The sequence below is a fragment of the Cornus florida genome, unplaced genomic scaffold (assembly GCF_030987335.1).
Source record: "Cornus florida cultivar Cherokee Brave unplaced genomic scaffold, ASM3098733v1 CherokeeBrave_3.0.0_Hap2_Chr08, whole genome shotgun sequence".
Classification (NCBI taxonomy): Eukaryota; Viridiplantae; Streptophyta; class Magnoliopsida; order Cornales; family Cornaceae; genus Cornus; species Cornus florida.
In genome coordinates, this window is record NW_026775578.1 from 56,266,632 (window position 1) to 56,289,106 (window position 22,475).

Sequence of the window (22,475 nt, forward strand, 5' to 3'; positions counted from 1 at the left end):
GAAAATCTGCACAACCTTAATCTCGAAAGTCAGTATTTTCTCGAATTGGTACTATCCATGATGCACCACTAAAAAACAGCAAGATTGTGAAGTCAGAAGAAGCTAACATCGACGTGGTGAATAATAGTGAGGTTCAGAGCCTAGTGCCTTCGCGAATGAAACGTAAGATAGAGATAGATGTCACCAATGATGTTACATTGAAAGCTCGAAGGCGAACCATTGTATTTACTAATCAATCAGCAGAAGTGGATAGAATAGAAGGCACTGGCGAATCGTCTTGTGTTACTTCATACCATATCACTGTTGAAGAGGAACCTGACTGTGAACAACCAGATGATATCGAGAAAGCTCCACCAACACTAGAAGACGTGGGGCAGGCTACTGTTGATCAACTCAAAGAAATCAACTTAGGAACTGACGATCAACCCAAACCAGTTTTTGTTAGTGCATTCCTAAACCCCTCAGAAGAAAATGATTACTTTCAATTATTGTCTGAGTACAAAGATGTCTTTGCTTGGACATACAAAGAGATGCCCGGTCTTGATCCTAAAATTGCAGTGCACAATCTCGCTGTCAAACGTGGGACACGTCCGATTAAGCAGTCTCAACGTTTCTTCCGTCCAGAGCTAGTTCCAAGGATAGAGGAAGAACTCAACAAATTGATTGAAGTAGGGTTTGTCCGTGAGGTCAAATATCCAACATGGATTTCGAGCATTGTTCCAGTGAAGAAGAAAAATGGACAGATTCGAATCTGTGTGGACTTTCGTGATTTGAATGAGGCATGCCCAAAAGATGATTTTCCTCTTCCCATCCCTGAGCTTACTGTAGATGCAACCACTGGACATGAAGCTCTCTCTTTTATGGATTGTTACTCTGGGTACAATCAGATAAGAATGACTCCGAGGGACGAGGAGTTAACTGCCTTTCGCACTCCTAAAGGCATATATTGTTACAAAGTTATGCCCTTTGGACTAAAAAATGCGGGAGCAACATACCAGCGTGCTATGCAAAGGATCTTCGACGACATACTCCACAAGATTGTTGAATGTTATGTTGATGACTTGGTGGTTAAGACAAAAGAACAAAGAAATCATTTACAGGATTTACGTACTGTCTTTAATCGCCTTCGAAAATATCAACTTAAGATGAATCCCCTTAAATGTGCATTTGGTGTGACTTCAGGGAAATTCCTGGGATACGTCGTACGTCATCGTGGTATTGAGATTGATCCTAATAAAATTGAGGCCATTCAAAAGATGCCGCCACCAAAGAATTTACGTGAACTTAGAAGTTTACAAGGTCAACTTGCGTTCATTCGTCGGTTTATCTCAAATTTAGCGGGTCGTTGTCAGCCTTTTAACCGACTCCTAAAAAAATATGTTCCATTTAATTGGGACCAATCATGCCAAAATGCTTTTGATAGCATCAAAAAGTACCTTCTCAATTCTCCGGTATTGGGAGCACCGGTACCTGGAAAGCCACTCATACTTTACATTGCTGCGCAAGAAGAATCGCTGGGTGCCTTACTTGCTCAGAATAATGACGAACATAAAGAGAAGGCATTGTATTATTTAAGTCGCAGACTCACCCCGACGGAGTGAAATTATCCTCCAATTGAAAAAACATGCCTCGCACTTGTCTTCGCTTCTAAGAAATTGAGGCATTATTTCTTGGCTCATACGATACATCTTGTTGCAAGGGTAGATCCTCTCAAATATGTCATGTCTAAGCCGGTCCTTTCCGGACGATTGGAGAGGTGGTCAATTTTGTTTAACGAATTTGAAATTATTTATGTGCCATGAAAAGCAGTAAAAGGACAAGTCTTAGCTGATTTCTTAGCTGACCATCCTATTCCAGCCGATTGGGAAATTTCTGAAGATTTTCCTGATGAAGAAGTCTTCCTTGTGGACATCCTCCCTCCATGGATGATGTTTTTCGATGGGGCAGCACGATCAGATGGGGCTGGAGTAGGTGTAGTTTTTGTTTCTCCAAAGAGACATGTCATTCCATACTCTTTTGCACTTGCTGAAAACTGCTCAAATAATGTAGCTGAGTATCAAGCCTTGATTATCGGCCTTCAAATGGCGAATGAGATGAACATCACGGACCTCGAAATATATGGAGACTCTAAGTTGGTGATCAACCAACTTCTTAAAGAATATGAGGTTAAGAAAGATGATCTAGTACCATACCATCGTTACGCCTCTCATTTGTTGGAACGGTTTGATAGCGTCATACTAGAGCACATTCCAAGAAAAGAAAATCGGATAGCTGATGCTTTGGCAAATTTGGCTACAACATTGGCGTTAACTGATGAAGACCTGGTTGATGTTCCTGTATGTCAAAGATGGGTCTTGCCACAAGTCTTGGAGGATAAATTTGAAGAAAGTAATGTGGTTTCTTGTTGGACACAAGAGGAAGAAGACTGGAGAATCCCTATCATTGATTATCTGGAACATGGAAAGCTTCCCGAAGACCTACGCCATAAGACTGAAATACGAAGGCGAACACCTCGTTTCATCTATTACAACGATACATTGTATAGGCGTTCCTATGAGGGCCTTTTCCTTCGCTGCCTTGGAAATGATGAAGCAACGTATACAATGAAGGAGGCACATTCTGGGATTTGTGGAACTCATCAATCTGGTCCAAAGCTGCACTTTCGCGTCAAAAGAATGGGTTATTATTGGCCCACCATGGTCAAAGATTGCTTGGAGTATGCAAAAAGGTGTTAAGCCTGTCAATTCTATGCCAATTTCATACACCAACCACCGGAACCATTACACCTTACTGTGACGTCATGGCCGTTCGATGCATGGGGATTAGATGTAGTTGGTCCTTTAGAAAAGTTTTCAAAAGGCCACTTATATATCTTGGCTGCAACTGATTATTTTTCAAAATGGGCGGAAGCTGCACCCTATAAACATGTGAAAAAGGAAACAGTGGTTGACTTCATCAAGTCCAACATTATTTATCGATATGGTGTCCCTCGATATATCATCACTGATAACGGGACGAATTTTAAAAACAGTTGGGTAACTGACCTTTGTGAGAAATTTGGATTCAAACAACGTAAATCCTCCATGTACAGTGCCCCTGCAAATGGTCTCGCAGAAGCAATTTATAAGACTCTATGTGAGCTATTGAAGAAAGTAGTCAACCAAACAAAGCGAGATTGGCATGAGCGAATGGAAGAAGCATTATGGGCATACCGCACTACGCATCGGACACCTACTCAAGCAACTCCATATTCTCTGGTCTATGGCGTAGAAGCAGTTCTTCCATTGGAACAACAAATCCCTTCATTAAGGATAGCCATACAAGAAGGTCTTACAAGTGAAGAAAATGCCATCTTACGTCTTCAAGAACTGGAAGCATTGGATGGAAAGAGATTGGAAGCTCAACAACAGCTAGATTGTTATCAAGCTATACTTTCTAAGGCGTTCAATAAGAGAGTTCGACCTCGGTCATTTCAAGTTCGAGACTTAGTATTAGTTGTTCGTAGACCGATTGTTATAAATTGTAAGGGAAATAAATTTGTATTCAAATGGGATGGACCGTATGTTGTTCGCGAAGTTTATACTAACGGCGTATATCTCATTATTAATGAAGACGGAGTAAGAGTGGGGCCCATTAATGGCAAATTCCTGAAGCGCTACTACCCATGAAGGCAATGCTCTTGATCGTACGAGCTTAAACTGCACTATGCTCCTGGCCTACATGAGTTAAAACTGTGATTGCTCCAAAAAATAAAAAAATAAAAAATAAAAAATTCTTTATAAACTCCTGGCCCGCAAGTGTATAAACTGTGAACGGTGAAACAAATAAATAATGATAACATCTTTGTAAATAAAATGGAGATAATAAATTATTTATTTTATTGCTAAAATTCAAAGTTACAACTTTTTTTTTTTGGAAAAAAATGATGATCAATACTAAAATTCCATAGCGATAATTTCGTCACGTTCTTGCCATAATATCTCTTCCAGTTGCTTCACTACTTCAAGATCGCGATTCGAGATGACGTTAGCTTCTTCTATTGATTTTCGATCTTCCCAAAGTTTGGTGATGGCTTCCTTCTTCTGAGATAACTGTGCATCCGGTGTCGATATGAGGACTTTAAGCCCTTGACTCTCTTCCCTGGCTTCTTGCAATTCTTTCACTAATCTAGCTTCTTTAAATTCAGCTTCACTCAAACTAGATTGAAGTGATTCTATACGCTTAGCACCATCATCTTCTATAGACCTAGCGTTGGTGAGCTGTGCATCAATACTGGCCAATCGTTGGGATTGAGAGTCTGAAGTCATCATACAGGCATATGAAGAAGATGTAGCAATATAATTGGCCGCATTATTGGTATATGAGTCAATTCGCCTCTTCAAGCTGAATGGTCTCCAGGGAGTTTTGCGAGTCCTTCATAAAGTGTTTGAAGTTTAAGTGCTCGAGATGGTATTTTATCGGTAGGAGTATCGCGTATGATATTCTTTATGAAATCAATAAAGAATAAAGCAGCACGACGATGAACATCAAGAACGATCTCTTCCGCATTGAAAATTGACATTTCAGAAAGGGCAACACGATGCAAGGGTGGACCCTGTTCTCTTAAAATCAAAGAAGGGATAACTACATGATCTTTACCAATATTTTCAACCACCTCCATAGCTTAACTAGTCACTTCACCAACCCCCAAAACATCCGAGTGTTGACTAACTCTGCTTCTTTGTAGTGAAATCTCTGTACCTTTTCCTATCGTAGTGGCCAACTCTAAGGCAGACGGTCCATAAATAGATTCTTCACTACATGTTGGGTTAGCAACAATGACGACATCTTCCCCAAGAAATCCCTTGCTGTCTTTTATCTATTAAAAAAAAATAATAATAATAAAAATAATAAATAATGGTAATTTGCAGTACAAATATATATATATATATATATATATATATATATAAAATAACAGTTACCTGTATAGGTTGTGAACTGCTAGGTACCCCAGTAAAAAATTGATCAAGAGAAGTAGCAACACATTCCTGTACTGAATCAAGTCTCACTTTGTCGGTGACATGCTTCCAGTTACGATCCTCATCATAAGCTTTCACATCCTCATCTAACTCCATTGACAACTAACGACGGCGACGGTTATTGATTAGTGGTGGGACATCTTCTGCTGTTTGGTGATGGCTACTAGATCCTCCAACAACGTCACAATTATTATGAAATTTGATGGTTAACTTTGGCACTGGCTTAGATGGGAGATTTGACTTCAGCCCCTTAATTAAAACCTTCCTGATTTTAGTTAGTTTCTCTGGTGGGGAAATCGTGTGTTTAGATTGCTTTGAGGTAGTTTCTTTCTGTGTAAATGGATCAATATATACGCTGGACCACTATTTGGCATATGCTCTGGTAACTGAGGATTTTTGGTGGCTGAAGGTTGAAGGAAGCAACGCATCACAACCAGAAGAATAATGAACGGATGAGTTCCAATGCTTTAAAAATTCCTTTAAGGTGCAAGTACGAAAGTCATTTTTTAATTTTCCAGGAATATCTTGATGGTACCCAAATTGTCGGCTAAATCTGTGTGGACTATACGGCTCAATGATAAGACAGTCATTTTGGCACAATGTCAAATAACATGATCGAAGATTGATTAGGGTGTCAAAGTCAGCCTTTTTCATCTCGCCATTATCTACAATAAGTCGCTCTTTTGAAGATCTTTTAGCTATTCGAGTTAAGTTTATTCCTTTACATGATCTGAATAAATTTTAGGCTTCAAAATGGTCAAAGTATCTTGCTCCTCCTTTGCCTGCATATAATGTCATTCTAGGCCAATAGTTGGTATTAGGAATGGTGAAATTAGTTCTGAAATATTCACTCAACCATCCGAATACATAGTGAATAGGAAATATCGCAGAGCAGCTTCCAGGATCTGGTGAGGAAACAATCTCGTTCAAGCCTCTGTAAATACTGGCCAGAACCGGGATGGAAAGACAAATGTTGCAGCCATCTGCTAACATGCTTGCGACCTTGAAAGTCCCAGGACGAATTATGTTGCCAGGGTGTGCAGGTAAGGCAAATTGGCAGAGCTAACAGGCTAAAAAAGCAGCTAGATAAGTGGTGTCTCTCGATGTTTCATCTACACCAAGGTTGATAAATACTTCTTTCTCTTTGGTGGACATCGACCGGACAGGAGGGATCACACCAGACGGATTTTGAGTCCTCATAGGGCGGTGAACTTTATTTTTTGATTTCTTTGAAGGTTTGGCATGTCTTGATGCACCTTTAAACCATAAATTAATCCAGTCAGATATTTTCACATTCTGATCTCCTTTATACTTCTTGGAAAGTCTGTGGAAGGCTAAAAATAGGTGTTGACAACTCAAAGGGATAGAATTTTTGTTGTTGCCAGCTCTTGATAGTTCATCTGCACAAGGAATAACTTCATCATAAATTGTTCTTTGGTGAGGGAGACCACCTAGCATATATAGATCTCGAAGAGAAATTGATAACTCGCCAATAGAACAATGAAGTGTATTAGTGGCTGGGCACCAACATTCAAGGAATGCTTTGAATACATCTTCATAACGATCATAGGAAAATATGGAGGCGAATAAAGCACCATATAGTTGTTGTTTTGATAGAAAGTCATGGAAACGCGCCAAGACATCTTCTAACCACTCCCAATATAGTTCGATGTTTAGCAATTCAGCAGGAAGTTTATAGGGAATACACCATGATATTTCCTTCGCCTGAACATTAAGACCCAATAGTGAAAACTGATTTTCTTCAACAACTCTCTCATGAAGTGAAGAATTTAGTATCAAGGCTTTAGAGACAATAGATTCTTCATTAATCTGATCAGGACCAAAGTCGGTGAGTTCGCATGTGGCCGTGCATGTCCAATGAGATGAACAATATTTATTGTTAGAATCAGGCACTTGAATAGCATTGCAACCAAAAAGTGAGTCATATACACTTAATGTCGTTCCTTGGACTCGTTGACTATTTTCGCTCTCTAAGATAATCAGCTTTTGCTTTGCGAAACACTTGAACACCACCATGATGGATAACAAAGCTCAAATCGGTGTTGTCTAGAAAGAGGATTCAATTTCTGCTACGGTTGACACAAATCAAGTTGTTATACCCAATCAAGCCCTGCAAAGGAAAAAAAAGGGGGTTAGAAAAAAAAAAAAAAAAGAATGTTCTCCAGCGTGCGTGGAGAGGAAAAAAAAAATTGTGCTCCTACATGCGTGGAGAGAAAAAAAAAAAAAGAAGAAGAAGAAGAAACACACGTACCAATTATTTGTGATCTGACAAGTCTTCAGAGATTTTTGGAATTGATATCAAACCGTACAATATTGAGGGTATATATAGGCAACAAGATACCTCCAAGTTGTATTGGGATTTGGACAATTCAATTTAAATAGGAAAGTACAATTAAGATGGGAAAAAAAAAAAAGGAAACTTCAAGTCCCACTTGGAAAAAGAGACAAGTTTTGTCAAAATTGGGACTTGAAGTGGGGACAATTTGTAGATACTAAAATTTAGTGGGCTTTGGTTTTAACGAATGGACCCATTAAATATAGGCCTAATGTTTAAATAAATTATTTAATTTACCCGGCTTGGTCCACTTAAATTATTTAATTAGCCCAGCCCAGATAATTAAATGAAACGATAATTATTCCTAATAAAATATATTTTGAATTATTATCTTTAAGGATAATTATCACAATATAACCGGCCCGGCCCAGTTATAGTTTTATTCTTATCAGGAGATGACACGTGTCATCATCCTATTAATCCAAGAAGCCTATAAATAGAGGCTTGGAGCAAGAAAAAGGGCAGAGGATTCAGAATTCAGAAGTCTATAAATTCAAACACAAATTCAGAATTCAGAAGTTCGGAGATTCAGAAATCCAGAGACTCAGAATTCAGACACAAATTCAGAATTGAAACCCAAAAGTGAAGAACATCAAGCACATCCAACAACGTTCCGTTCTTCATCAAATTCCACAGTGATTCAAGAACAAGCTCGTGCAGCCCTTGGATCCAACCAACCAAAAATAAGGAGATCGAATCAGAGGACCATTCTTTTTTTGTAAAAGATATTACAAAGGACTGTACTACACATTCATAAATTAATAAAATTCTATTTTGCTCCATATTTTGTTTCTATTGCAGACTTACAAAATTTGTGTGTACACCTGCCCTGACCTGTTTATAGCGGGGATGGAGATCCTTTTAGCTAAATGGGGATAGGAATGGGGGCAAATTATGAATCCCTGCCGGGGCTGGGGCTGGGGCCGGATAGGGTAAATCCGCCCCGCCCCGATTAAGTGTGAAGTTATTAATATACCCTTATATATAATAATTTATTACTAAATTAGATTTATTATATATATGAAAATAAGAAAAAATATGTTTTTTTTTTTAATAAAAAAAATTATGAGGCTGGAGGCGGGGGCGGGTATAGGGATTCTGGCAAAATTTTAAGCGGGAATGGGGAATGAAAAATGTATCAGGGATGGGGATGGAGATGGGGATGGGGATGGGGAATGGAATTCCCGCCCCACCCCGCCCCGTTGCCATCCCTAGGTATTAAATGGGTTAGTTAACATATATCCAACTCAATTATCCAAATATTTTTATATACAAATTGTCAAATTATTAAAAAAAATTTTTTTGGTCATTGGTAATAAACTCACACATATATTACTCACACACCCACTTTATTCCAAAAAAATTGGGCCACAAAACCCTTGGTAAATTATTTTAATAGTTGAATACCAAAAAAATATATATAAAAAGTATTTTTATATTAAATTTATGATTTTTTTGGTCTCACTCTTACAATATTTTTTCTTTTTATTTTTTTATTATTTATTTATTTTTTTGGGAAAAAGTTGCTATAACTTTGAGAGTTATCACAAAAAAAAGAAAAAAAAAAGAAAAAATAAAAATAAAGGGGGGGGGGGGGGGGGGAGGAGAGACAAGAGAGAGAAATAGGGGAAAGAGAATAGGATGAGAGAGAAACAGGGGAAAGAGAAAATACTATAACATCACTATAAATTGACATTTGGAGTGTAAGTGAAATACGAAATTACTCTTTCAGATATAAGTGAAAATTAAAATCAAAATTTTCATTTAGGTAAGAAATAATCTAACCTTAGAGAGTATGGGTGTAATTTATCCTTATTTTTATTTTTATTTTTTATTTTACACCGACAAATAATTCACGAACCACATGCTCGTGTGAACTCGCTCCTAATTAGTAATTCACTAATTCTCTTCTAAACACTGTAATGGCTTTTGATTTTTGAATTCCAAGGAATATGATAAAGAACTGTGATAATGCTCAAGTGTTTGTTATGTCATCCAATGGTTTCCCTCTCCTTTCCATAATAGAATATTGTTGGAATGTCTCAAATATTCAGTTATTTGTTATTTTATTAAGTTTTTGGCTTCAAGAGTCCATGACTATTGGATGGGTCTTTAGTAAGTCCCATATGATCCATTCAGATAATCCAATTTAAGAATCATACTATATTGATGTTTTTATTGCCGTTCACATTGTCTCTAAAAATTTGGAATCATTCAGTATTGTACTGTAAGATATACGTTTTGGTGCACAGTACGAACTTCAAAGTCTTCAACATCAAAACAGCATGCAAGATTTCATATGCATCAAAATAAAACCCTAGATCTCCTCCACACATGAAGGGAACTTGGATCGGATCACACCAATATCAATCTGTTTTCTTCCATTTATTCTAAGGCAAAAGAATTCAACAATTCCTTAACAAAATTAAGAAACTACTCATTCGTTGTTGAATAAAAATAAAGAACGCCAATCTTTGATGGGCATTTGTTTGGATATAGTAGACAATCCAAATATTAGACAAATGGAGAGCTAACTCCTCATGTTTCTTAATGGAATTAGATAAAATAGGCTTCTAATAGTATATATTTGGAATGTCCAGCCTCATCATATTTTACATATTTGACATTATACGAGAGTACTCTCTTATTTCTTTTGTTAGGTTTGTATATGTAAGAGAGTTGGAATTAAACAATTTCTTGGTGGCCAGGGAGTGTAGAAATATATAGAATCTGCTGTCAATCTCTTGAAAATTGCTTTGATAACGACTCTTGTGTTTTGAGTTATGTAACATTTTAAATTTTTATATAAAATCTGTTTTAAGATAGTTATTTAGGCGTTAGGTAGTCGGGTTCTATTTAAAAATTTTGATATTATTCTTGTGATTGATCCCATCATCCTTTTAACATTTTTTCATGAGAACAAGGACAGCACATGATTTGTTTTGATTTGCTTTGATTCGGTTGCATAGAATTGAAAGCCTTAGAATTTGGAGAATTTGAAAAATTTTGGTTCAAATTTCTCCAATTCCATTGAGACTTCAATTATAGCTAAATCAAATCGAATTCAATGATTTAAAGATATTCGGATTGACCAAACTATTAAAACTAGTAGAATTGCCTCTTGCAATTAAAAACCCCAAAAATTCTAAAATTTAGTCATGATGACTAGTATTGTTAGTTTGGTTTGATTCGGTTCAGTTCAATTTTGAAATGAATCAGATCAAACCAATTTTAAAATGTTAAAACATGATGATACTGGTGACTTCGAGTAGGAAGACCTTTTAATATGTTTGGCGTGCATGTGTTGGTGATTAGGAAAAAGAGTTTGGTAAAATTATATATATTAATATAAATGTGTGTGTATGTTCAACAAGAAGTATTGAATTCGAAGTTAATTAAATTAACTACTCTTTTATAAAGTGTGCTGTTATTTGCTCAATGTATTTAAACGTGTACGATAAGGCTCCATAAGCTTTTTGTCTGGAGTCTTCGTGACATCGATATGATAATGCCAAAGTATTGAGTTTTGGCATCTAATTTGTGTGTGAACGGATCGTTTTCTTGTGGTCATCTTTCTCGATAGAATAACACTGGACTGTCCCAAAAGTTGAGCCATTTGCGATTTATTAAAAGCTTTTGGCTTGGAGGATATGATTAGTGTTGGATGTGTCCTTAGTCAATCCCGTAATCTAAATTTATATAATCCAATGTAGGAATCATACTATGTTGAAGTTTTTCTCGCCGTACCAACAGTAATCTTGGAATGTGAGGTGCACGTTGAAAGGTTCCGACACGATACGGTAATTGGGCGTTTGTTTTTGATAAAGTAGAAGTTGGAATTCACTTGATATAATAGACAATTCATAAGTCGTCGACTTGAAGAATAAAATAAATTCAATTCACACTGTAAGAATTGATCTCAATTAATCTGTGGTGTAAAATAGAGTAATGTTGTAATCCAGAAGAACCAGACTCGATAATCCATACAGATACAATAGAGATGGGGAAATGATAAGTTACATAGAAGAGAGAAAAAACACTTCAGTTATTTTCCAAAAGAGACAACATGTATACAGGGACGGAGTCAGGATTTCAAGTGGGGGGCACGCTGTAAAAAAAAAAAAAAAACAATACGGAGTATATATATATATATATATATATATATATATATATATATATAACAACTATAAAATTAAAAAGACAGAGGAAAAGAAAATTATTAAAATATAAAAGAAAAGAAAAATGAGAGAATTTTAAAAGGAAATAGTTGAAAAGTTTCAATTGAGGAAGAAAAATTTGACTTTTTCTATTAAGAAAATTTAAAGAATGTAAAAAATAAAAGAGAAAATAAAGAAAAAATAAAAATATAATTTTAGGAACTAGAAATTTGAGGGGGCACTATATAATTTTTTTTTTTTTATTTTTTTTTTTATATATATGGAAATTTTTTAAAAAATTATGACATATATTATAGGTTGTTGACGAACTCAGGGGGGCACGTGCCCCCCCTAGGCCTTCATTGGTTCCGTCCTTGCATGTATATAAATTGCTTTGAGAATATTATTCAGATCTCTCGGCCCTAACAATTGAACAAGACTATTAATTGGTGTTCTTGTGAGTGAGAAACTATTACATAATCTCATGACATCAGTCTCGGCCAAGTACTAACTAATAATTGATACGTATAAAATAAAAATGTAAAAATAAAAACAGTGGATGTATCATTTTGTTCCTATCCTTTCATTGCTTTTCCTTTATTCCTTCTTTTGTTCTTTCTTAAGACTAGGACAAACAGTGAATGTATTGCTTTTGCCACCACAATTCCAGCCTGTCAATTCAATTTCTTTGGATTCTTTTACTTTCTTTTCATTAAACCTAAACTTTGATATTTTGTTAAAGTTTTGAGGATTAGCCATGTTGGTATTCCTTCTCCTTTGTTGTCTCTGTAAAATCTGAGTGAATTGTCTTGACAAGAATGCAAGATCATCATCAGAGTTGTCATCCACAGAATTCTGTAGATTTCAACGTAAGATTTTTTTCCTTTTGACTTAAATCAAAATTCTGCATCTCAAACATTTTCAATGAACCTACAATCTCATCAACTTAACAAGTAGTCAAATTTCAATGTTTAGAGATGGTTTCAACCCTAATCTGAAATCTTTTAGGTAAAGACCTGAGAAGTGCTAAATGACCCGACCACTGTTAATCGACAAAAACCGACTTTACGTGTCAATACTGGATTGGTCCAACTGGCACACAGGTGGTTCCCCTTTCTTCGTCTCAGCTTTACTCTCGCATCTATCTCTTTCAATCCTCTCATCTCCCAGCTCCAGCTCCATCACCTGCCACCCACCGCCCAGCTCCACCCCAGTTCGTTGATGGCTGGTGGTTGGTGGTCAGTCGTGGACCGTCGTGGTGGTGGTGTGTCGTGGGGGAGAAACGATGGCTGTGACATATTGCCCGGCGAGTTGTGGACTGAACAGATGGCAAGGACAACACAACAAGACTTCCACGACGACGATGGCTTCACAGAGAGTATGGACTGAACATACCGGCGAGGAGTGGGCCACGACCGTCGGCGGAGCTTTCTGCCATGGACTCGTTGAAGCTCTGTAGAAGAACCATGCGCTGGCGAGGAGTAAGCCATAACCGTGCTCATTAGGAGCAGGCAACAGGGGTCGGCGGCTGTGAAGCTTTGGTCACCGCTGTCCTCATCTGGGCGAAGCTGTGAGGCTTTGGTTGTCGGTGCCGCAAGGACACCGTCCTCATCATCGCAGTAGACATCATCAAAGCTGAGAGTCCCTCCTTGCTGCGCCAGTGTGGATGATCTGCGACAGGGGATGAGAGTGACGGCAAGCTCGGTCGGTGGCTGTGGCTGATACGATAATCAGCTGACAACGTCTGATTTCTATAAATTCATTTTTGGGTCCTTATTGCTTCTACCCGAATTTCAACGTATTCATTGGAATTATAGTTGTTTGCGACCAATTTCATGTAATTCTTAAATTTATATCGCTTTTATGAACTGGGTTTGTTTCAATCTAGTTTGTTTTTGTTTTGGGTAGTTTATACACTCAATCTTGAAAGCCCTATTTTTTTTGGTTAAATCTTTGAAATTAATTCCTTCTGTTGAAGGATTCAATTGCTTTTGCTAACTGTTTAGTTTCCGGGTTTCCCAAATTTTCTGTACTTGAATGTTTCAGAGCATTGACTGTGAAAATTCTAAGTTGATTCTTCACTATTCTTCCCTATCTCCTTAAATTCCTTCACAGTCAATTCTATGTTGATTCTTCTCTTTCATTTTCAATTTCACCTTCATGAATCATGGGGAAGGAATTTAGGCGTAAATTGACTGTGAAAATTCAAAGTTGATTCGTCAAGATACTAGAGGTGTGGATCTCTTTCTTTTCTTTTCTATTCGACGAATGGTTGAGAAGGATTTGGTTATGAACTGGGGTGGAGCTGGGTGGGGGGTGGAACTGGGCGGAACTGGGCGGTGGATGAGTAGTGGTCATGGTGGTAGGGGAGGTGGCCGCGGCATGTTTGACGGAGAATATGGTGGTCGCGGATGTTCGCCAGAAAGATAGGTTCGTTGCCGATTGTTAGAGAGAGAAAGAGAGTAGGGAGAGAGAAGGGGCATCGGTTCAACAAAAACAAAAAAAAAAAAAGAAAAAAAAATTGCCACGTTGGACAGCCACGCATGACAGTCGGTAAGTGTCAGGTGCAAAATGGTCGGGACGTGTAGCACCGCTCATTAGTTTCATGTTCTAACCAAGTCTCAAGTCCCTATTATCTACTTTATTGCTAATTCGCATCCCTATGTAGAGACGTAATTCTGATTCGTTTGCCAAAAAAAGCTCACACCTCATTTACTCCCCTCAAACTTGAACACTATGCCAGATTCCTTGGTGATTTTTGAAAGATGGATTTTAAAACGATTCCCAAAGTGATGCAAAAAGTCCAGCTGAACTTTTTTCTTTCTTTCTTTTGTCAATGTTAGATCTCATAGAGCACCCGTAATCCACCACTGAGCATATGAACCCCCTATCCCACACTTAGTTTATCCACTCCATCTAAAAAGATAATAACTCCATTGACTTCACACATCCGTATGAGAAATAGGTCTAAAAGCATTATTTTTGAAAGAATTTGGACACACTTCTTTGTTGGGTTAAAATTTTTCAAACAGACCTCCGTGTGAGTTGGGCTTGGGAAGTAGTACTGAATTATGATGATGATGAGCCAGGCTACCATCATCATCATCATAATCATCCTTTAGGGGTATATTAAAATGTACCTGCCAACACACCAACGTGCTTAATTAGAACAAGGCAGCAACTGTTTGCATCAAAATCAATTCTTAGGTATGTGAGTTGTAAATTAAAATAATAAAATCAACACACTCACATAATAGCTAAAATGGTTTCGAGCAACAAATTTGAGCATTCATCCACACTCGAGCAGAAAAGGAACGTGGTTGAAATTTGAAAAACATAAAACCATAGTACATGTACCACAAATAAATACCATATAACCATATGAACCATGTAGGAAAGTAATTAATGAAGCTTTCACTTTTTGTAGAACATCAGAATTCAGTGGCTCAATTTGCTAAGTCTAAAGGAAAGCGTGAAGGCTACATTCTACCCTGGCAATAGTAAGTAAAAGACAACCCAATGTACGTACTGGTTCTCTGTCTATCGACTCTATCCATTAAGAATTATCAAATTTAGATCTCCAAGAGTCAACTTCAATCGTATCCAATATTCATATGAAAAGATGAAGTTCGATGCTAATCCAAGTACCCTGTTCATGTCCTAAGTAGGTATGCACAGCGTAGGAGATTTTGAGCAGGGGTATCCTCCCCATCCTTACCCCGTCCAAAATATCACAAATTCATACAGAACATAACAGAACCTAAAAAATTGAAATATTAAATTGTCACGCCCCAAAATCCTAAATACATGAACTCTTATCTCGTATTAAGATTTGACATGACTTTCCTTACATAACCACAACTTTACAATAAAAATAATTAAATAAAGAAGTGGATGAAAACCACCCTCTAATTTATTAAATCGATACAACCATAATATCAAACAATCTTGTCAAAAATAATCCATGATAACTGGACAAAATGAACTAACTCTCAAAAAAAATATCGTCATTCTTATTACAATGCGAAAATTGAACTAAACCAAAGAATGCGACAAACAAGCCAAAATCCATCACCATCATGTAATCCCATCACGTTCCTACTCAACGTGTACCTGAAATGTGATAATGGGGTGAGCTCACAAGCTCAGCAATAAATGCTAAACACAATCATCGTTCAGCAAATTAACCTTACCTTATATTCCTGTATATATAAGCAACTCAAATAAGTTCATTATTCAAATGTGTATAACCCAGTTAATTATAAACTTAATAAATAACCATCTTTTATTTTTAATAAATCGGCATATCTCACATGAGCCCCGGGCTCCCGTCCAATAAAATGGTGTGAATCGTATAGTCCCTGACTACCAAAAACACACGTGTGGCTGGATTGTACGTCTACTTCCCAGATGATCCCTGATCACGTCCACACAATAAGGGCTCATTAGACCCATGGCCATTAACAAAAGGGTAGTGCACTCCCAAATAGGTAGGTCCCTGACCATACCCATGAGTCATCATAGGGTCGGTCCCTGACTGCCCTCCGACTAATCCAAACTCATCATTATTAACTATGGTGAATTATGATAGACATTATTAATTAATAATTTAAATTAATAAGCAATACTCCCGAACACACTTTTAATTTAAAACAAAACCCTAAAGACCCAACTAGTGGGAGTACAGAAATTCTGGACATGCTCTAATATTATATATAAATCCCCGTAACATTTTTGAGTCAAACCTTTAATAATTTTTCCGTACTCTCCATTAATTGTTTTTTTTTCCAAGTTTTAATTTGGTTAAATTATCTAAACAGTATCTAAAAAATAAGATTTCATCACAATTGATTTCAATATGCTTACACAGAGTAATATAGAATTTCCTGTAATTTTGAAATATGATCACTATTTTTCTTTCCTAATTTAATTAAATCAAGATCACTTAAAAGAAAATAATTAAAAATAATATTGAATCTCTATGGACACAACAGTGAACCCAAAATAACATATTTAGAAAGTGACATGGAAACCCAGTTAAAAACGCATATGGGTCTCTCTCTCTCATTCACTTGTCCCTTGACTGCGAGTGGTTACACAAACCCACTACATCACCATCATCCGAATATGATTCGCAATATGCTATTAGCAATTAATTATGGAAATCTATAGTTACATCTAATCTAACCCACTAGCAGGCCCACAAGAAGTTACTGGAGTCATTCTAAATAAAATTACTTATATAAGAGGTCTAACATACATATATACGTACATAAATATTCATATATATATATATATATATATATATATATATATATATATTTGCACCTTCACAGTACTCCAACAAAGTTAACAGAGCAGGTTCAGGCTTCTAAATTCCATGATATGCTTCCACAAATCTCCTTAGTTCTTCAACCATATATGCCACATATATTATATCACATATATACCAATAGATCATAACAGGAACCCATCTATAATAATCATTGAAATCCTTTGAATGGAAACTGTACATTGCATTATGTAAAACTTTAAATTCAACTTACCAATAATAACATGCCTAGACTAAACCATCCTAACTAAATCCTTGATTTTTGAGTTCTACGATCAAACTTAATTTAATTATTTAGAACAAATAATTTCTTTTATTGGAACCTAATAATTTAAGAAAGCAAGTGCACAGTTGTACTAGTATAATCCTAACTTTAAGAATAATATTTCTACAATTTATTTAAAACACACAAATTAGATTTTTTTAAGATTTATCATAATCAAGTTTCAAATATATATAAAAATACAATGCAAGATTAACTTGCCTGGTATAAATAATTCTTCCTTTCTACGCGACTTCCCGATTACCGTTCCTTTCCCCCGGCTACTGCAGGAAAACACGACGTCAAATCACCCTCTCTGGTCCCTTCTTCTCTCGTTATCGTGCTAATATATCTTTTTATATATATATAAATAAAACGTATTAGAGAGTTATAGAGATATAAGGAGTCTGGTGAGATAAATTAGTTTTTTTTTTTTTTAAATTTAAATTATTTAACAAACTTTATCACAATCACCCATTTAAATTAAAACAGAGATAACCATTAAATTATATTAAGTAAATAAATATATGATATAAATATATATATATGTATTTTACACGGGTCTTACATTCTACCCTCCTAGAAAGAAATTTCGTCCTCGAAATTTGCGTACCTTATTCAAATAGATGTGGGTACTTTCCCTTCATTTCTGACTCTAGCTCCCAAGTAGCCTCTCTCTCATCCTGATGATTCCACTGTACCTTCACCAGAGGTATCTCTGCCCGCCTCAACTGTTTCACCATACTGTCAACAATGCGAACAGGCGTCTCAACATAGGTCGTATTAGGGCAAATCTGGACCTCTGTGCAGTCAATGACCTGAGTTTCATCCCTCAAGCACCTCCTCAACATAGAGACATGGAAAACATCGTGAACAGCTGATAGTCTAGGTGGTAGAGCCAATCTATATGCCACCACTCCAACCCTCTCTGTGATCTCAAAAGGTCCAATGAATCGAGGAGCTAACTTCCCTTTCTTCCTACCAAATCTCGTAACCCCCTTCATTGGTGATACTTTCAAGAACACCAAGTCACCCACGCTAAACTCCAAAGCACGACGGCGTCGGTCTGCATAACTCTTTTGTCGACTCTGAGCTGTGCGAAGTCGATCTCGAATGATGGCAACCTTCTCCGTAGTCTCTTGCACCAACTCTGGCCCCAAAAAACTACCATCACCAACCTCAGCCCAACATACAGGTGAACGACAAGGTCTACCATAAAGTGCCTCATATGGTGCCATGCCGATACTAGCCTGATAGCTATTATTATAAGCGAACTCAACCAATGGTATGTGATCCTCCCAACTGCCCCGAAAATCTAGCACACAAGCACGAAGCATATCCTCCAACACCTGAATGACCCTCTCAGACTGGCCATCGGTCTGAGGATGAAAAGCAGTACTCAAACTCAAAGGAGTACCAAAAGCTGCTTGGAAACTACTCCAAAATCGAGATGAAAAACGAGGATCACGATCTGAGACAATAGACACCGGCACTCCATGAAGCTTAACTATGTCTCTAATGTAGATCTTACACAATTCCTTTACAGTATCAGTAGCTCGAATGGGTAGAAAATGAGCTGATTTAGTCAATCGGTCCACTATCACCCATACTGTATCATGGTTATGTATCGACCTCGGTAACCCCACTACAAAATCCATCGTCACATGCTCCCATTTCCACTCAGGCACAGGCAAAGGCTGTAATAGTCCTGCTGGTCTCTGGTGCTCAGCTTTCACTCGCTGACAAGTGAGACATCTAGATACAAACTCTGCCACATCACGTTTCATGCCTTCCCACCAGAACTGCCTCTTAAGATCATGATACATCTTAGTGCCACCTGGGTGCACTGTGTACCTAGAGTGATGTGCCTCCTCTAAAATCTCTCTCTTGAGGTCTGCTAAGTCTGGAACACATAGCCTACCTCGAAATCTCATACCACCATCAGCTCCATATGTCCAGTCAACATTACCTTCATCATTAACAACCTCAACTGCTTTGGTCTGTAACCTGTCATCCTGAGTCTGAGAATGAATGATCCGGCTGATCAAAGTAGGTTGTACAGTCAAACTACAAAGAAGAGCCCCTGTACTCTGAAAACTCGGCATTATAGAAAACTCTGCCAATGCCTCTAACATCATCCACTCCTGAATCATCATAAAGGCAACTAATCCTCTCGGTTTTCGACTCAAGGCATCCGCTACCACATTAGCCTTTCCAGGATGATACTGAAGGGTCATATCAAAATCCTTCATCTTCTCCATCCACCTCCGTTGCCTCATATTCAACTCCTTCTGAGTGTAGAGGTATTTGAGGCTCTTGTGATCAGAGAATAACTCAAATTCCTCGCCATACAAGTAATGCCTCCACACCTTCAATGCAAGAATCACTGCTGCCAATTCCAGATCATGTGTAGGGTAATTCTGCTCATGTGGCTTAAGCTGCCTAGAGGCATACGCTACCACCTTGTCATCTTGCATCAAAACACAGCCAAGACCCTGATGTGATGCATCTGTGTAAATCACAAATCTCTCACCACTAACAGGAATGGTAAGAACTGGTGCCGAAGTCAATCTCGTCTTCAGCTCCTCAAATGCCTGCTCACAGCGGTGATCCCAAACAAACTTCACATCCTTCCGAGTCAAACGAGTCAATGGTGCAGCAATCTTGGAGAAACCTTCAATGAAACGCCTGTAGTATCCTGCCAGTCCTAAGAAGCTACGAATCTCAGTGACAGTAGTAGGCCGTTTCCAACTCATCACAGCCTCCACCTTGGCAGAATCTACTGAAACTCCATCCTTAGAGATCACGTGCCCCAAAAACTGAATCTGCTCTTGCCAAAAGTCACACTTCTCAAACTTAGCATAGAGCTGATGCTCACGCAAAGTCTGAAGTGTAATGCTCAAGTGTCTCTCATGTTCCTCCTTAGTCTTGGAATATATCAGAATGTCATCAACAAATACCACAACAAACTGATCCAAGTAAGGTCGAAACACTCGGTTCATCAAATCCATAAAAGCTGCCGGAGCGTTAGTCAGCCCAAAAGGCATGACTAAAAACTCATAGAGGCCATAACGAGTCCTAAAGGCAGTCTTAGGAATATCCTCATCCCTAATCCTCAGCTGATGGTACCCAGTCCTCAAGTCAATCTTAGAGAACAACTGCGCCCCTCTGAGTTGATCAAACAAATCATCGATGCGTGGCAATGGGTACTTGTTCTTAATAGTGACCTTATTCAGCGCACGGTAGTCAACACATAAGCGGAGTGACCCATCCTTCTTCTTGACAAAAAGAACAGGTGCTCCCCACGGTGATGTGCTAGGTCGAATAAACCCTTGATCTTGCAACTCTTGAGTCTGCTTCTTCAACTCACTCAATTCAATTGGCGCCATTCTGTAAGGTGCCCTAGAGATAGGTGAAATACCAGGAGTGAGGTCGATGCAGAAATCCACTGCCCTCCTAGGAGGCAAACCCGGAATATCCCGAAACACATCTGCATACTCTGACACTGTAGGCAACTGCTCTATAGTCACGCATTGCTCAACTACCTCGATGTGGGCCAGAAATCCCATAGTCATGGTGCCCTCAAACTCCCCACACTTATATCGAGAAGGAAACTGTCCCGGAACTGAGAATACAATAATCCTCTCATGGCAGTTCAACTGAGCATGATATCTAGCCAACCAATCCATACCCAGTATAGCATCAAATTCTCTCATACGTAATACTATTAAATCAATAGGATACTCCAACTCCCCAATTGTAACAGGGCAAGCACGACATATTCTATCAAGTGTCGTCGCGCTCCCGAGTGGAGTTGTAATAGATAAGGCATTACTTATATGTCCAGGTTCTAATCCCAGTGTATTCACAAATGATAGTGCAATAAAAGAATATGAAGAACCTGAATCAAACAGTACTCTAGCTATACTGCCATAAATAGTAAGTGTACCTTCCACTGCTGGTGGTGCACGATCCTGTCTCCCATCTGGAACAACTGCATAAACCCTTGCACCTCCTTGTTGCTGTGGTGCCTGACCTTTCTGCTGGTTATTCTTGTGAGGCTTGGGACAATTACGAGCCAAATGTCCTTGCTCACGACAATTGTAGCAATGCCCGCTGAACTGATATGGCTGTGCATCATGAGGTGTGGCTGGTACTAAAGCTGTGGATTGCTCACCTTCACCAACTCTCTGCCGTTTCCCTGCTCGCCAATCTTGTTTACCTCTCTGCCAAGACTGACCCTGCCAGTTTCTCTGTGTCTGCTGCTGCTGACCCCTCTGATTCTGTTGAGAGCTACTCTGATTCTGTTGAGTGCTGCTAGCCCCCTTACCTTTCTGTTCTGCCCTACGCTCCTTCTGTTTCTGAAAGGCAATGTTATTATTCTCCTCTACTGCCATAGCACATTCCACCACTCTAGCATATGTGTCAAAACGATGACCCACCACAAACTTCTTCACATAAGAGACTAATCCTCTCTCAAACTTTCTAACCTTGTGTAACTCATTCGCAACAATGTGAGGAGCGAATCGGGATAGCTCTGTAAACTTCCTCTCGTACTCACTAACTGACATCTCATTATTCTGTTCCAGCTGCGTGAACTCTGCTGCCTTCTTCTCCTTCACTGATTGTGGAAAGTATTTGTCATTGAACCGAGTTTTAAAATCATCCCAGGTCATAGTTGTAATGTCCACAACCATCCTGGTCTCTGACTGCCACCACTGGCGCGCCTCACCAGATAAAAGAAATGCATCAATCTTCCTTTTCTGCACCTCAGTGCAGTCCATCATCTCAAAATACTTTTCCATATCTTCAATCCACTTCTCAGCATCAAGTGGATCGGTAGCTCTAGCAAATTCAACAGCCCCCAATTTGCGGATATCTCTGATAAATCCAATCATAGGATTCGGCACATGAGGTGCATCCTCCAACTGAACATCGTCATGGTTAACACCACCACGACCAACACCTCCCTGACCTCTGCCTCTAGCAGGTCGTCCTCTGCCTCTTCCGGCTCCTGACATCCTATTTTCAGTAAAGAATGTCAATGATAAGTCTCACAAGTAATTTATACTTAAACTGGAGCATGGTAAGAGAGCAATAATTCGTATAAGTATATGCTCCTATTCTTACTACCACTTTTCTTAGCCAGGTAATTCTTAACCTAGGCTCTGATACCAAACTGTCACGCCCCAAAATCCTAAATACATGAACTCTTATCTCGTATTAAGATTTGACATGACTTTCCTTACATAACCACAACTTTACAATAAAAATAATTAAATAAAGAAGTGGATGAAAACCACCCTCTAATTTATTAAATCGATACAACCATAATATCAAACAATCTTGT

At 38.2% G+C, this 22,475-nt stretch overlaps 1 protein-coding gene across 1 annotated transcript; it reads right to left on the reverse strand.

Moving 5' to 3' along the window:
- Positions 1-20,960: 20,960 nt before the first annotated feature.
- Positions 20,961-22,146, reverse strand: LOC132270309 (uncharacterized). The gene is made up of 2 exons (XM_059771492.1): positions 21,043-22,146; positions 20,961-20,975 (listed from the first exon to the last, which is right to left on the reverse strand). Exons 1-2 carry the CDS (start codon positions 22,144-22,146, stop codon positions 20,961-20,963), a joined length of 1,119 nt encoding a protein of 372 aa, XP_059627475.1.
- Positions 22,147-22,475: the final 329 nt, after the last annotated feature.